The sequence below is a fragment of the Pithys albifrons genome, chromosome Z (genome assembly GCF_047495875.1).
Source record: "Pithys albifrons albifrons isolate INPA30051 chromosome Z, PitAlb_v1, whole genome shotgun sequence".
NCBI lineage: Eukaryota > Metazoa > Chordata > Aves > Passeriformes > Thamnophilidae > Pithys > Pithys albifrons.
Window position 1 is genome coordinate 47,392,571 of NC_092497.1, and position 18,151 is coordinate 47,410,721.

The 18,151-nt window shown below is 41.9% G+C and overlaps 1 protein-coding gene across 2 annotated transcripts in view; it reads right to left on the reverse strand.

Annotated features, from left to right (window-relative positions):
* The window catches only part of LNPEP (leucyl and cystinyl aminopeptidase), a 64,998-nt gene extending 49,264 nt beyond the window's left edge, over window positions 1-15,734 (reverse strand). The window contains exon 1 of one of the 2 annotated variants that reach the window (XM_071580295.1): window positions 15,582-15,734. In XM_071580295.1, coding sequence (XP_071436396.1) covers window positions 15,582-15,688 — 107 coding nt within the window. In that variant the 5' untranslated portion in view covers window positions 15,689-15,734. The remainder of the gene's footprint in view (window positions 1-15,581) is intronic. The other variant, XM_071580296.1, reaches the window with a different exon arrangement.
* Window positions 15,735-18,151: the final 2,417 nt, after the last annotated feature.

Sequence of the window (18,151 nt, forward strand, 5' to 3'; positions counted from 1 at the left end):
CACACACCAATATGATGTTCAAGCAAATCCCAAGTTTATTCAAAAACACAGGTAATATATGACTTCAAGTGACCCTGCCCTAGGTGCGAAGGTCTGTCTCCAATTGGTTGAGGCTGGAAACATGTCCTTTTAAGGTGAAAATGAAACTTGTAAGGTGGTCATTCAGACCCACCAAAATCAGGGCTGCAACACCCCAGGTGCCTTTCCACGACACTGCTCTCCAGCATCTCATTTCCCAGTCTCTCTGTACATTCAGGGTTGCCCCATTCCAGGAGCAGAATCTGGCACTTCCCCTTGTTGAACTTCACATGGTTGGTGACTGCCCAGTCCTCTAATTTGTCCAAGTCTCTCTGCAGGGCCTCCCTGCCTTCCAGGGAGTCAACAGCTCCTCCCAGTTTTGTGTCCTCTGCGAACTTGCTTAGTGTCCCTTCCAGTCCTGCATTCAAGTCATTTATGGAGACATTGAAGAGCACAGGGCCGAGGACAGAGCCTTGTGGAACCACACTAGTGACAGGTCACCACTCTGATGTTACCCCATTCACTGTTACCCTCTGTGCTCCACCTGTGAGCCAATTACTCACCCACTGCATGATGTTTTTATGCAGCTGAGTGCCGGACATTTTGTCCAGAAGGATCCTGTGGGAGGCAGTATAGAAAGCTTTACTGAAATCCAGAAAGATTACATCAACTGGCTTCCCCTGATAAACCAGGTGGGCTACCTTGTCATTGAAGCAAATCAGGTTGGATAAACACAACTTTCCTTTCATGAAGACATGCTGGCTGTGACCAATGACTGCATTGTCTTTCAGGTGATTTTCAATACTTCCCAGAATCATCTTCTCCATAACTTTAAAGTAAGACTGACAGGCCTGTGGTTTCATAGAATCATAGAATTGATTGGGTTGGAAAAGACCTCCGAGATCATCGAGTCCAACCCTTGGTCCAACTCCAGTCCATTTACCAGATCATGGCACTCAGTGCCATGTTCAATCTGCGTTTAAAAATCTTCAGGGATGGTGAATCCACCACCTCTCTGGGCAGCCCATTCCAATGCCTGATTACTCTCTCTGGAAAGGATTTCTTTCTAATATCCAACTTAAATTTTTGCTGGCAGAGCTTAAGCCCATGCCCCCTTGTCCTATTGCTGAGTGCCTGGGAGAAAAGACCAACCCCCACCTGGCTAGAACTTCCCTTCAGGTAGTTATAGACAGTGATGAGGTCACCTCTGAGCCTCCTCTTCTCCAGGCTGAACAACCCCAGCTCCCTCAGCCTCTCCTCATAGGGCTTGTGCTCCAGTTCCTTAACCAGCCTTGCAGCTCTTCTCTGGACCCGCTCCAGCACCTCAATATCCTTTCTGAACTGAGGGGCCCAGAACTGAACACAGTACTCAAGGTGTGGCCTCACCAATACAGGGTACAGGGGAAGGATCACTTCCCTGGTCCTGCTGGCCAAGCTATTTTTGATACAGGCCAGGATCCCATTGGCCTTCTTGGCCACCTGGGCACACTGTTGGCTCATGTTGAGCTTCCTGTCAATTACTACCCCAAGGTCCCTTTCTGCCTGGCTGCTTTCCAGCCACTCTGTGCCCAGTCTGTAGCGCTTCATGGGGTTGTTGTGGCCAAAGTGCAGGACCCAGCACTTGGCCTTATTGAACTTCATCCCATTGGAATCAGCCATCTCTCAAGTCTATCCAGTTCCATCTGCAGAGCCCTCCTGCCTTCCAGCAGGTCGACACTCCTTCCCAACCTGGTGTCATAAGCATATTTGCTGATGATGGACTCAATCCCCTCATCTAAATCATCAATAAAGATGTTAAACAGGACTGGACCCAACACAGACCCCTGGGGAACACCACTAGTGACCAGCCGCCAGCTGGATGCAGTGTTGCAGACCAGGCTCTAGTGAGACTGCACACACCAATATGATGTACAAGCAAGATCTAAAGTTTATTCAAAAATACCGGTATATATCACCTTAAGTGACCCCGCCCCAGGTGCGGAGGTCTGACTCCAATAGGTTGAGGCTGGAAACATGTCCTTTTAAGGTGAAAACAAAACTTATGGGGTTGTCCTTCAGACCACCAGAATTAGAGGCGGCAACATCTCCCCCTCTTGTTTCAAAGAACAAAGCAAAAATGCAAACAACATAATACACATAACAACACTGCAATCCCAAATCTTAGCTCCTTAGCTAACTTATCCAATGAGTAAATTGTTACCATTAGGATCATGCATATTGCAACTTGAAGAGAAAGGCTGAAAATTTTGAAAATTGAGAAAAAACATTTTGAAGATTTTACTTAACAGGGTATTTTTCGGGTTACACATCCCTATCTTCCCCTCTCCTTTCAAAATAGACCTTTGGAAGGAGGTACAGTAACCTTTGTAAATTAACACAAATTAATACCACTAAGACATGTATGCTTGGAATTTACAAACTTACAACTAGTGAAAAACAAGAAACTTTTTTCTCACATGTGAGGCTGTGGTCCTTTCTGTGCAGTCGTCACCGCATAGACCACTGTAAACAAAACTACAAATTTTATTAAATTTTGTGCAAAGTGTCTATGAATGCAGAGTGCGGAGTGACTTCAGTTAGATTTCAAGGTCAATTCTCAGAACTTCTGTGTGGCCACTACAGAGGTTTGAGAATAGCCTCGAGTCTCAGTAACTTTATACATTCTTGGTAAAGCAGTAATGCTGTGTGGAAACAAGTGTGAAATATAACTACTTACATTCTGCAGAAAATGTTCAGCAGCTGAGGGGACAGGAGTTTTTATCCCTACAGCCTGCTGGGCAACTTGGCAGTGCAATAAGCTTAAAACTGCACTTTAACTGAAAATTAACAGAATTTCAAAATATAGGCTAAACAACATGCTAACTTGAACTGGACTGTTGTTTGATTGGACAGTTAATGACTAGTCTTAGGCTCCTACTGCTTGTGGTTGTGGTTGCCATATGGGGAAGGCAGCCTGGCTCTAGTTTCTATGAGGTATCTGACTGGTTGCGCCCTATGGCTTGCAGCCCCTCTGGTTTTCTGGAGGCCCAGCTCCCCACCCCATGTTTGTTAGAGGAGTACCATCCTTTTTATATTTAGAATGACAATCCTGGGCCCTGTGGCCAAGCCTGTGACAACGGTTACATTCCCCAGTGAAGCTTTGAGTTCTGCTGTATTTTGGTTGTGCTGGACAAGATTTTGTTGCTAAACTCTAGGGTTTTTTCCTCCTTTTTTGGGTAGATTGTTTCCTAAGAGCTGTGGCTAGGGCAGAGGCATGTAGCTTTGGTTTTTCCTCCTCTTCTATCCAGGGCAATCTGGCACAGGCTTCAATTAACTGTACCAAAGTAGCTGTAGCAGGAAGGGAGGCAATCAATTGCTTACACTGAGCATTGGCATTATTAGTTACTAGATCTTTTAATAAAGCTGGTTTCATTTCAGGGGTAAGATCTGGAGCTATGTCTAGGGCTTCTTTTACTTTGTCTACAAATTCCATAAATGTTTGTCCAAGCTTTTGCATTATTTGAACATAAGGTAGAGAAGGTTTTTCTTTCTTAGGCAGATTAGAGAATGTGGTGAAAGCAATATTCTTTGACTGTTGCAAAATATGAATGTGTAATGCAGCTTGTGTTTGTGGGTCTTTATAAGCTCTTGATCTCATTAGCTGGTTTAAAGATGCTAATTTTAAGGGATGTCCAGTTTCTAAGTGTATATTTTTTGCCTGTTCTTCTCTTTTCATTTCTGTAGAAATATCATATAAGTAGTAGGAGGTAGAATAAACTCCATTAAAGCTTTTATATTAGCAGGAATCAAATTGTTATATTTCATAAAAGCAGAAATTTGGTTCTTAACCGAGGTATTATCATAACTATATTGCATTACTACAGATCGTATATTTTGCACAAGCTTCCAATCTAGTGCTTCCCATTTTGGACTCTGGGCAGTGGTAATCACTGGTGCACTTATTGGTAGCTGAATACCTAAATTTATTGCAGCTTTGGCTAAACCTTTATATCTCTGTTGGCTATTAAAACTAAGGTCACGAGGTGGCGCTGTGACTCCATCTACCAAATTTGGTACTTGGGTATCTGAAAGCTTTGAAATTCAGTTATTTGCATCGCGATTCCCAGCTCCCCCCACCCTGTCTCAAACAGAGGCTTCTTCTTGCGCCGCTGTTGCTGGGATGCAGCCGGTGGGTGTGGCTGTCGGTGATGAAGGCTGCAGGTACCAGGTTGCCAGTGCAGGGGAAGTCCCTACCGGCGCTGGGGATTCCGGTGCCGGTGGCTGCGGGCAGCGCGTGGCTATCGGGGAGGGGGTCCCCGCCGGCGCTGCAGAGCTTGGGTCCCGCGCGCCCGGCGCTGTGGGAACTCGCTCCCGGGACACATGCATTGTGGATGGCGCGCAGTGAAGGGGACACCCGGGGCGGCTCTGCTGGCTCCGCTCCACTGGGGTGGAGTCTCTCCCCGCTCCATGACGCAGTCAATGGGCGTATCCATCCACGCAGGAGGTGGTGGGTGTTGTGTAGTAACTGTGTTTGATTGACAGCTGGATCTGCTTCTGGCTTGAATCTCATCCCACCAGTCCGATGCAGGGCTGGTCCCTGTTTTGGTCTGCTGTGGGGGTTTCGCGGCCGACGCATGTGCTTTGATAGACGAGCAGTAAGGAGGGGGGTTGGGAAGTCTTGGAGCCGTGCTGTTGAATGCGCGCGCAGCTTCTTTGTTTGGCTCAGCTGAGTGGTGACTTTTCGCAGGCTTTGCGATCACGTGGTCTCTGTTTTCCTGGCCACGCGGTTTCTAGCCCCGCTGAAATGTCTCCCACAGCAGTTTTCAGCCGCAACGGAACGATTCTGGCGTACTCGTGGGGCGGCGGGGAGCGCGGCGGTGGGGCGACCCCAGCCCCGAGGTACCCGCAGGGCATTGGTGGCTGCGGCAGTGCTGAAGGTGGACGGACAGGGTGAAAGAAACTCTGCGGGGTTTGTCCCCCCCTCCACATGTCTCTCTTTGCTGAGGGCATTCCCCTCATCTTAACTATATTTCCCTCCAAGTCCAACAGAGAATGGAGGTTTTCCTTGCCCCTCCTTTTGTTATTAATGTATTTATAGAAGGACTTTTTGTTATCCCTAACTGAGTTAGCCAAATTTACTTCATATTCCACTTTTCTTTCCCTAAGTTTTTTTCCTGCATGACCTAGCTCTCTTCCTGAATTCTTCATAAGTAGCCAGCCCTTTTTTCCAGTCTGTAAACTTTCTTTATATCCCTGATTTCATTCGGAATCTCCCTATTTAACCAAGCCGGCCGTCTTCCCCTCCGGCTGGCCTTTCGGCACACTGGTATAGCCTGTTGCTGTGCACTCAAAATTTCTTGCTTGAACCATGTCCATCCCTCCTGGACCCCCTTGCCTTTAAGGGTTGTTTCCCAGGCTAAGCTCTGAATCAGTTTATTGAATAGGCCAAAATCTGCCCTCTGGAAGTCCAGTGTAGAGGTTTTAATGATGGTTCTCCTTACATCCCTGAGGATTGAAAATTCTATTATTTCATGGTCGCTGTGCCCCAGGCAGCCTCCAACCACTACATCATCCACCAGCCCCTCTCCTTTTGTAAACAGTAGGTCTAACGGGGCCTTACCCCTGGTAGGCTCATTTACCAGTTGATGAGGGAAATTGTCCTCTATACACTCCAGGAACCTCCTTGACTGCCTCTTCTCTGCAGTATGAAGCTCCCAGCAGATATCTGGCAAGTTAAAGTCACCCAGTCCTGCTTCTAGCTCATCTGGAAAATCTACATATTTTCCAACTTCCAGTCAGCTGCAACCTCTCCATATACCCAACACTGCCTAAAAATCATTGACAGATGTTCTACAATGACATCAGCCAGCTCTTTGAGGATTCTGGGACAAATCCCATCAGGCTCCATAGACTTACAGGGATTCAGATGGAGCAGCAGATCCCGCAGAATTTCAGGGTCAACTGGGAGTTGATCATTCTCACAGTCATGGTAGCTCCCGCTAAGCTTTGGCCACATGAATTTTCTCCACACAGCAGCAAGCAGCATCTCTGAATTCTTCCCATGTCACCTGACCTTGCATTCACTGGGCATAGCATACACCTTCCTTTTAGGCCTTATTTCCAAAATAAGATCCCTGCTCGGCCAAGCTGGCCTTCTGCCTCACCTGACTGACTTCAGAGATTTTGGAATTTTCTATTCCTGTGACATTAGGAGGTGATGCTTGAAAAGTGATCAGCACTGATGGACCCCAGCAGCTGCAAAAACCATTTTCCCAGGGAACCTTCCTTGTTACTTTCTGAGCAGCCTGAATTTTGCTCTCCTCATCTGGAGAATTGAGGTTTTGCTGCCACTTTTCCTCCTGTCAACTAAGATTTTAAACTCGATCACTTTGTGGTCACTGTGGTCAAGAGGCCACCAATCTCCACTTCACTCATGAGATTGATTCTGCTGACAAAGAGAAGATCAAGGAGGGCATCTTTCCAAGATGGCTGTCTTGGGACCTGTTCCATTAAGTTGTCATCCAGTTTTTTTAAGAATGCTCTGGTCTAAGTGGTACCAGCTATGTTATGCTCCCAGTGAATTTCTGACAAGCTGAAGACTCCCATAAGGACAAGGGCAGTTGATTTGGAAGTGTCCCTTAGTTACTCAAAGAACAATCTGTTGGCATCATCATCCTGGCTGGGAGGTCTATAGCAAACTGCCATGATAACATCCAGAATATTTGTTTGTCCCTTGATTCTCACCCAGAGGTTCTCAACTGTGCCTTTCCCAGCTCTGAGCTCCACATATTCTAACCCTTCAGTTACACACAGTGCTGTTCTTCTGTCTCTTCCCACTGCCTATCCCTCCTGAAGAGCCTGGAACTGCCCAGTAGGATGGTCCAATCACAGAACTCAGCCCAACAGGTTTCATTTGTCAATGATGTCAACCTCTGGGACTGGGCCAAAGCTTCCAGCTCCTCTTGTTCCTCGTGCTGCCTGCATTAGCATACAAACATTTCCAGCATGTTACACTGTAGCCAATGAAGCCCTCATGAAGCAGACTGATGCTCCCATTAGTGCTCCTGTCATCAAGTTTTGGCACAGCATCCCATCGCTCACCGCTGGTGGGTCTGGTTTTCTTTCAGCATGCTCCAAAAACAAAGGTACTTACTTGTTTAGGATTGTTATGCCTTGTCGTATCAGTTTAGTTTTTCCTTCTATAATGTAAATTACTTCCTGCAGTGTTACACTTTGGGCTCTCTCCAACTCATTCATGAAAAAGCTCTGTGTTTGGAAGGGATGGAGAAGAGCTTATCTTGTCTTTTTCTACAAGCTTGTTCAGCAAACAAAGCCTATGTTCACAAACATGTTAGTTATGCTAAGATTCTGAGTAAATGTTTCCTTCTTCACTGTTGTGTCTCTCTAACAGTTTCATGCATTTTAAATTCCTTCAGACCAGGAACATAACCTAATTCTATATACAGAAATTATTTACTGTTACTAAAGCAGAAGGCTTCATAATGTCATTCATATAATTTCAAATTAGCATCTACCTACAGTAAGAAAACATACAGATATAATCTTCACTCAGATAAGAAACAAGGACGTAACCAGCCACTGGAATTTCAGGGAAATCAGTAAGTCCTACTGGAAAGCACTTTGCCTTCATTTCATCATGGTTTTACCTAGCATCTTGAGCTGGAGCTTTGTTTTGCTTGTGTGTATGCAGCTTTTGCTTTCCTTATCCAACAGTCTTTATTTCAACCCATGAGTCTTCCAGCTTTTATCTTTCTGATTCCCTCCCCCATCCTGCTGGGTCAGAGTAAGCAAGTGGCTGCATGTGGATTAGCTGTGATTTTACCCACAAGAAGAAAGTTTAAGCAGAAATTTTACTGCTATAGTGTATAGGGGCAATATATAGTCACTTACAGGAAAGCACAAACCTTTAAATTTAGAAATAAAATCTTTCATGCTTGTAGTTATTTTAAATGTGTTAAATCTTACTTTTAGAACCTTTACTGAAGAAAAATACCACTACAAAAACCTAAGTTAGGCTGCTAAAAGATAGATGTCACCAGTTTCTCCCTAAAATTGTTGAATTCAAAGGAAAAAAATAAATAGTCCAATATAAAAAAAAACCAAGAAGTATTAGTTAACAAAAATCTAAATCATCCATGTGGTTTTCTGCTTTTTAGAAACAGAACAGAAGCAATAGACAGACTAACAGCATGTCCTTAACTTCCATGATGCTGCAAGATTACATAGGCACATTTTTAATAAATCAAACCCAGACACCTATGCCTATATATTTTTCTATGCTGAATGCAATAATTTAAAAAGAAAAAGAAACATGAAATCCACTTATGACTCCTTTTCCAGTCCTTAAAATACTACTTTACAAAAAAAAAAGAAAAAAAGGCACACATTGACTCCAATAAAACAAAACAGTCTGTTGCTTTTTGTAGTGTCAATATCTACATGAAAGCAGATATGATGACTCTGTACAATTTTCCTACACACTCATATCAAAAGGCAGACAGTATATAAAGTCTGCTCATAACTAGAAGTACATCCTACTGACAACTACCACTTTGTAAGGGTTTGACTTCAAAAGAAAAATCAGGCTAAGACAAAATCTAATCTAACTTGTAGAGGTTTACAAGAATTTGTATAGTAAAGCACATGTCACTGCTTCCACAATTAAGTCAATTGGGATCGACACAAAAGCATAGTAAATAGATGCTGGATTGGAAAATTAAAAGCCCTTTTTTCACAAAAAATGTAACTTGAAAATTAATAGGTTTTCCTGTACTGCAAAGGAGGATCAGTGTTCCTATCCACACCAAAATAAACATGAGAACTTGCATTGTAAGTGCATTCCAATGTCACTTACTCCTTCAAGCTATACTGACAAGTCTACTTTTGCTGTTTCTTTTTTTGTGTATGTTTTTTAAATGAATATAAGATCAAACACTGCAATGACAAGCTTTGGCATTTACACTGGAGCAAAATTCTGCCAATTCACTGTATCATGGAAACGAAAACAATATGTGATTATGTATTTTAAGACCCTCTTCTACCTGAAGTTACCACAGGAAACATTAACTAAGAGTGTAATATCAAGTAAGTCATTGTTTATTGGTCTTGGGTGCTTCTAAAAAGTTTTCTGAAAGTCTCTTCCTGATTTTCAAGTAAAGTACAATTGCATTTTCTTTGGCACAACCTCAGGCTGAAGAACTACATGGATCAATTACATTTCAACATTTACCAATTAAATTCATATGTAGATAGCCAGTCTACTAATGAGACACCTTGTCAAATCTTCACTTTCATGTCATCAACAAAAAGAAAATATCATGGAAGGGGGAAAAGAGTATGGATCATTTATTGAACACTCCAGCTATTCAACTGGCAAAAAAAATAAGTTACTTTTGTAATAATTATTTATCTGGAGGTCAATGAAGATAAGTGAAGAATTTAAGGCTACTCAATCCAAGTTTAGGTTGGATTTTGATAGCCAACAGAAATATTTCATATCCATTCACAGCCTACCATCTATATATTTATAAATTTCAGTCTCATACCAGTTAGGTTTTCAAAGAGAAAAGGCAGAGGAAGTGGAGGGAAGGAAAGAGTAGGTTGTTTGAAAAGACACTTTACTCTTTGGGCACTATGGACAAATAAATCCTTCCACAACCCCAGCAACATTAAGCCAGTGCTCAATCCTCAGCCACTGGTTAGACAACATATAGGACAGGAAAGAAGCTTCTGACATTTAATTACACAATGTGGGCTTTTAGTTTCCTGTTTCCAGTCTTACCAAGGCTATGTTTTGCAATTAAAATCACATAAAATGTTTAACCACAGGGGTCTAATGAAAAGGCCCTAGGCCATGGAGATATGCAGGAAGTTGTGTCTCAACTTTCTTGAGCTACTCAACTCCCATAATCAGAACTGCTAGCTACCCTCTTCAAAACATCTGTCCATCAATTTCATAGCTATTAAACACCAAGTTCATCACAGCTGATGATACAAAAGATTTCTCTGCTGGTGTCAGTCATTCTAATGAAAAATTTTTTGAGAGCTTTGTGAAACATGTAACAGACTGTCTGGTATAAAATGTGATAGACTGCAATACAACCTCGTGCTTGCTTAGTCTTTTTTTTCTTTTTCTTTACACAATAAATTTATAGAATCATGCCCTCTTGTCCTACAAAAACAACACAATGCGCCTCCCAGATTGCTACTGTTGCTCAATTCACACTTGACAACTCCAACAGTATGAAACCATTTCTATGTCACAAGCACAATTATATGTTCACTGCTTCATAAGAGGTATTTCAGCTCACAGAAGCAACAATGTCTAAAGGTTATTGCCTATGAAATGCAATTTTATAAATTTGTATCATCTTAACAGAGCAACAATACATCTATCTAAATTTTTGTCAGTCTTATGATATAACGAGACAAAGGATATTGATAGGGAAAGAAGTGGCAGTATGTCTGCATGGTAGCTCAAGAAACACTAAGATCTAAATTACCCAAAGCCCCTATCCAGCTTTGAAGTTATCTTCATTACAACCACCACCATGGGGGTGTGGGTCTCTCAAATATCAGACTGTTCTCAGAAGATCCCTTGAAACCCAAACCATTCTATGATTCACACTTAGGCATATTCACTTGTGCCAAAAGAGACACCAAGGCATCATTAGTATCTCCATCAATGATAAAAAGCATAAATTTTGACAACAAAACTGACATTCTGCACAGTCCCACTTCCTAAAAACCTACTCTTTGTCATTCTGGTATAATGGTTTACAGCTCAGAAGTAACAAGGCCTCTAAAGTACATTGAAGCTCTTTAGACTCCCACTAACACAATCTGCTGTTTCCAAAAATACTGTTTTTCTTGCACAGAATAGAGTTACAAGTGGTTCTATTGATGTGTTCTATTCATTGTTACTGAGAAGAAATTATCAGGTTTTTTACAAAAAGAAAGGTTTAAATAAAAAGCAGTATCATGCCCTAAAGCAGTGGGTAAATCAGGACATTCTTAGTTTTGAACACAACTGGTTCTCCATAAAAGTCAATGGCACTGTGATGGAAGAACTCCAGTGTTTACAGAATCTATTCTTTCAACGTCAGAGCGACTACAGCTGAGTAGAAGTTCTCTGCACTAGCTTTGCTTACTAAAGTGCAGTTGAAAACAGATGTCTTAGATTTTTAGCTACCGTCTTACAAAAAAAAAATTAATCTGTTGTTTAGGACTGAAAAACAAACAAGAATCCTTCTGTTCCATACACAACAGTATACAACAGTGACAGTCAAGATTTTGCCTGTTGCCCCCAACAGACTTAGGCTATGCACAAAGAATGTGCTTTTGCCATCTCCAATACATTTATCCATGGAACAAAACTAACGCAAAGAAGAAAAACATTTTGAAAATGACAGGAACTGGCTAACTTGATTTATTTCTACTTTCAAAACATACAAACAAAAAAGACCAACAAAAAGCAAACAAAACCCCCCATTTCTTTCCCTGATAGACTCTTTTTATTTTGTTCATTGGTTTACTCATGTAATTAATATCAAAGGTTCCATTTGCTGAGTATAAAAAGGATAAAAATAAATCAAGGATGTCAGTGAATGTGAATGTTATTTGTATTTCAGCAGATCATCACAAGTTATCCCTTCTGCAGTTGCATGTTCATGCATGTCACCTATCTTAAGTGAGAAACATGTCAGAGCTCACTTCTGTCTTTAACTTTCAACTCTAATAGAGAAGATCCATGTTTGATGCATTAAAAAGGAAATGATGAAATGGTCTTTCAGAAACCCATACAATCTAAAAAAAGTCAAAATGCTTGCAAAATAATTTGTAATAATGTCCAAAATTGTGATGTCCAAAATGACATGACCTACTTCCTTTATTCCACCTTTTTGTTTGGTTTGGTTTTTTTCTAGTTTCTTTTTATTTTAGTGAAGCTGTTGAGGTAACAAATGACTAGTTAAAATTAATAAATCCTGCTCATTCATTTGCAGTTTCCTATTCAGAGGAATTTGACATCATACAACTTAGGGGGGGAAATTATGTACAACAATAAGGAAGGCTGACAAGCACTTTTAATTCAACTTTGATTATTCATTTTTGGGAAAGATCTCAAATTATGAATAGTCATGTAAAATAGAGGAATTCCTCTCAAAAGAAAAAAAATCTTACCAGCAACCATTTATAAAACATTTTCTAATTCATACACTCATAACATGTCAGGGGAAGTTCAGACTGGACATTAGAAGTTTCTTCATTGAGAGGGTGGCTGCTCACTAGAACAGGGAAGTAGTTACAGCAACAAGCAGACAGAGATCAAGGGAAGTCGAGATGATATTCTCAGTCATATGGTTTAGTTTTAGGTAGTCCTGTGAGGAGCAGGCATTCAGACTCTATGATCCTTACAGGTCCCTTCCAACTCAAGATATTCTATGATTAACTCAGCTGTTCCAGACCCTAAAAATAAATCTTCAATCAAGTGTTCTTCCATATTATCTTCAACTAAACTCCAAGGTAGTAGGGAAGAGTACAGGGGTGAGGGGTTAAGTCAGAAAAGAAATCTTAAATATTTTTATTTTGGTTATGACGCCAAACAGGTTTCTGATTTTTCATTTTTATAGATTTTAGAAGTATTTGTAACTGTAGCAAATGTAGTGTTCGTATTTGTGACAGCTTAAGTTCAATGTTTATATATCCTAACCCCTACCACAGATTAGTATCTCAAATTCTTTTAGCTGTTTAGGCTCTCTTCAAGGTACAAGAGCTGATAACTACCAGAAAGGCCTGCAGAACAAGACCAAACATAAACCAACAACCTGAGTCTAAGAACACTGGAGAAACTTCAAAGCCTGAGGAAGAAGAGAATGAAGAACAGAGGGTCCCCGTGACCCCAGCCCCAAAATCCTGGGGGATGGCACAGGTGTGGGACTGGGGCTGGACTGAGAGATGTGTAAACTGGGGATTGGGTGGGCAATATTATAAAAACATGGAAATCAGTGTTCTAGGAAGAGGAGGGTGCATGGAGATGTCATCATGTATTCCTAAAAGCCCTAAGCCTGGACATTAAAGAATGTACCTTTTTATCTCAGCCCACATTAACTTAACAGAGTCCTGTTTTGGGGGCACTCACGGCATCAGGTATCTGAGCACTTCCACTGGAGAAACTATTCAAACAATAGTTCAGCACACTCACTAGCATTTCAAGGAAAGGATAAGTGTTTCTTAGACTTTCAAAACACACTATGGGAGTGTTTTTTTCTTCTATTTAAGGAAAAGAAAAAAACCCTCATGAAATACTGATGTAGAAAACCAGTGATCTTCCACATCCACTTTAGTGCAATTGCTGCCTTAAAATGACTGCTTAAAGATACATATCCATTCTGATACAGCTCTATGTATAAAGTGAAACAAGAAATTGTCTTATTGCCAGTCTGACAACTGGGCATGATAGTTCTGAATCCATCTGAAATACTTTAGGAAAATCTTAAGATCCAATCTGTTTCCTTTGTTTTACAAGAGCAAAAGCCCCCATGAACTCAGAGAGCTACAGATACAGTCTTGTAAGTTTCCTGTGATAGACATTTTTTCCTCTGAATTTATACAGTACTTTTCAGAGGAAAGCAACATACAGGCTCACAAACAGAACTCATTACTACTGTGTAAGACAAAACAAACACCATTTATGTTTACTTGAAAGCTTCCAGACTACCAGCCATGAAAATGAAAATTGTATTCAAAAGCCAATAATGTAAGCATCCTCTTCACTTCAGATTTCAGCAGCTGCTACTGAGCACTAAATATGTCTCAAGATCTTCATAAATAAGCAGCAACATCTCTGCTCAAATATTTGCATATTCTCTAGTGTCCATTCCAGCAGAGCCAGCTTTCAGGAAGAAATTTATTGACCAGCTTCAACTACAAATATTCTTCCAAACAGTCTCACCATCATCTCCAGGCTTTTCTCCTCAGGGAACAAAATCAGGAAGCTCTGTGAATGAACATTACTTTTCGGTAGCTTTAAGCTACATGTGCAAGCCCACAAGGACATTTCTTTCAGTTGAATGGAGCAGAATTTTATGTTTTCTTGCACAACACAGTAAGAGTATTATGTCAAATAGACTTCTAAAGCAACATGATGGCTGTCTCTTTTAAAGGGAACAGACTTAGCGAGATGACTTTTAAAAAGTTCTCCCCAAAACTGCATTACTATTAAAGACAAGGTCTTTTTACCATGCATATAGAAATGCAGATTACAACTCTGTGACTGAAATAAGCTGTTGTGGAAATACCTCTTACTAAGGCCAGCATTAACCACAGATTCAAAACATGAACTGCTTGTGCAAACTGTAATCTGAACAGGAAAAAAAATTTAAAAAAAAGGAGGGAAAAGTTTTATCTTGCTAGTTAAGCCTTCAAAATAGGCCCAAAGCTCATAATCCTTACATTTTAACAGCAACCTCAAATGATAGGGGATTTTTAGCGTATTTGAGAAAGAGAAAACAAAAGGCAATGATAATATATTTACAGAATCATAGAATGGTTTGAGGGTAGGAAAGGACTTTAAAATCATCTAGTTTCAACTCCCCTGCCATGACACACAAAATTTACTTTTTACTGCATGGAAGTTTCTATACTCTGAATTGCCAGGCCTCTGAGGAGTTGAATTGCAGCAAACTCTACCTGGTATTTTTAGTGATGGCTATTCAATATGCAAGTTATTTACAGACCAGACCCCACCTGTAACAAAAGTGTTATGTTTTCAACAGGAAGGCTGTTGTTTTACCCAGTGTCTAGTCCTAATTCCATATTTGGCCATGGGCTTGAATCGAACCAAACATGCTTTAGTTTCAGTTTGATCTGAGAGCTTCGTTTCCTCCTCTGTCCTGCACGGGTAGGAGGTGCTGGCAGTCGAGGCAGCAGCAGCAGCACGGCCTTTACATGGCTCCATTTCAGTCGCAAGCGCAGGATGCACTGACACTGTTGTATCATGATGTCAACAAACACTCTTGTGTGCTTATCTCAAAGCACATGCAACCACGTCGGTATTTCAAGCACTTCTGTCAATGTAAGCGCAGTTCTGCAAGCTTTCTGGCTTTCCAGAACACCCTGAAACATTATTTCATACACCCTGGGTACTTCTGTATTTTGTTTCTCCTTTTGCTCGGTGGGAGGGAACGCTCTGGTGAGAGCGCCCTGATCAGAAAATCGCCATGAACGGCGGGTCTGGCTCCTCCTTCCCACCAGACTCACGAAGGCTTTGGCACTCCGGACGCCTATAAGGTTCCTCCATCGGTGCCAGACAAGCGAGAGCACACCGTGGTGCAGCAGCCACCGGCGATTTGGTGTCGGCAGGGCCAGGGCAGCGCACCGAGAAGCGCTACAGCGCCGTAAAATACGGGGAGCTTCCTCTCACCACTCTCGCCAAACACATCTATGACTAATTAACCAAATCTAAACCCGCCCTGAGGCAATTTCCAGTGGGGGCAGCGCGACTGGGAAGCCTCTCCCGTCGGTCTGGCCAAGCGCCTTCCCCAGGGGGCTCCGCGGGCACTCACCGCCGGGAAAGGGCTCCATCCTGCTCCCGCAGTCCGCGTTCAGCCCCGGACAGGCTCGCAGCGACGCGGGGGCGCTGCCACAGCTCTTCCTCCGCCTCCCGCCTCATGCTCCGGGCGGGCGCAGTGCTGCCCACCGCCGGCACCGCCCGCCGGGGCGGGCCCGCTCCGCGTCTCCGGCTGAGCGGGGAACGCGTCCCGCCCGTTCCTGGCCGGGCCCCCACTGACTCGGCGCCGCTGCAGCGCCTCCGGCGCGCGATGCCGCGCCGGGCGCTCGGGTGGTGCTACGCACACCGAGGAGCCGCAGCAGAGCGAGGGGCGGCCGCGCACGGCAGGGATGTCCCTCTGCGCGGGGGCCCCGCAGGGTGTGGAGGTGCAGGGAAAGCTTTGCCTGCATCTCACAATTTAATTTTGATGTTAAAAAAAAAATAAATCCCATATTGTCAGATGCCGTTCTTCTGTGCAAGATGCAAGAATCAAAACTCACGACGAAATATGTGAAATGCTACCAAATTAAGCTAAAGAGAGACTGGATCGTGTTCCAGGAACCAAATGGAAGAGATCAAACCAAGGAATTTTACAAAACCGGACTTGATATTTGTGAAAGAAAACCACATGGGCTGCTGTGGAAAGAGTAGAGAAATACAATCATCTTCAAGAACAAATTCAAGAACAAACAAATGCTATGAATGTATGGGTTTTCCCCTTGGCACACGTGGGAAATGGTATCATGGCAATTACAAACTTTTGAAGGTTCTGGGTCTGTCCAGGTTAAGGCAAGAGGACTGCCCATGTGCTGGCTTACACAGTACTTTTTACTTCTGTGGACCTTGTGTACGTGTTTGCTAGTAAAGCATGTACTGTTGTGTCATCTTAACCTATGTAATATGTAATGTCTATGTAGTATCTTGTAGTATTGTATTTATTGTAATTTGTATTAATATCTATAATTAAGTACTCATAGGCGACAGTAGCACCTGCTACCACCCCTTAGCTCCTCAGAGGAGTCAGAAGGAGTGACAAAAGCTTGTGCATATGGGCAAACACAAGCAAAGAGCCATAAGATTGAAGGTGAATAATATGAACATAAAGCCACTGCGATCCAGTTGACATCAAGGATGGATTGTAGGTAGAGATGATAAAGGAACCACAGCATGACATGTCACATACCATTGATTTGGGGAAAAATTTACCAATTTTGATCAAGGTGGATGGGCCACCTAACCTGGAAAAGGAACATATATAAATTATATGCATTTGATAAATAGCCTCATTACTGACTTACCTGCTCCCCAGCTCCCCAGGCACTATGCTTCTCCTATCATGTGACTGACGGAATAGCTTTTTTTCTTCTTTAATACCAGAGATTTTTAACCACTGATTTTTGGGAAAGGAGAAAATGGGAATTGATTAATCCCAAAGAACATGAAATCTAATGGCCCTACATTTATTTAAACAAAAATAAAAATCTAAGTTTAATTGTACTTTTAGAGAGGGAGGAGATGAGGGCCAGGGATCCACAGGAGCCCAGGCCCTACTGCAGCCCTGTACGTGTTCTCCCTGTTTCATATACCTAGAAGTGCACTTTTTCACACCTAAGTCTGTTTTCACATGCACTAGGTTAGAGTCATGTTTCCCACAAAGTCCTTGGAGTTTAATACTGGCCCTAATGCTGGACACAGAGCTTTATGAGTTTTCATGACCATTTACAAATTCTTAGACATCCCTTAGCATACCACAACAGCCCATCTTCAAAATAAATACTTATATGAAATTATTAAATCAGCAAAGCATTTCTTCTAATAGGATGACTTGTTATGAGAGCTTCCTTTTCTAAGCATTGACCCTGTCTGGCTTGTCTTTAAATATATTAAAGAAATATTAACAACTATTCAGCCAACTGTGCAGAATGTTATACAGAGGCCACAGAGAGATCTTAAGGGTGGGCTTTGAGTTCCTCACCTCTTCCTTTCAGCATTCTTCAATTTTACTAACTGAAAATCCTTAAATAGCATGATACATCTCTGAAGCAGAAAAGCTAAAATAAGATCATTCTGGATTACATGTGCAGTGATTTCCATATCCAGATTTTCCTATTAATGTCAAGTTTTAAGATAATGGGAATTATTCATACAGAAGAAGTCAAGTAAAGAGCTCATTTCACAGTAGTACCTGTTTGGATCTGTCCAATAGTAGAAGAATATGGGTTTCATTTTAATTTTGCATAACAAACAAGAGGTTACAATTGAGCAAAAGTATCCAACTTAGAGAGCTAACAGAATACTCTACTTTTAATGCACCATGTGTAAAAAAGAAGCAAAAAAATCCCTGTAGTATAATTAATATATCTATATTACAATCAGTCATAATCGTTTTGTTGTTTTTTGCCTCCCATAGAAGATGCTGACTCATTTGTGACCTGCCAGTAACTGAACAGATTATTTAACTTCTCTGTATCTCTCTGTTCTTCTCAAAACAACGACCAGGTAAACTTAAGTGACCACAGGTCAGATAGATATTACGAGCAAAGTATAAAATATTTACAATAAAATAGAAACTGTAAGCATTTTCCC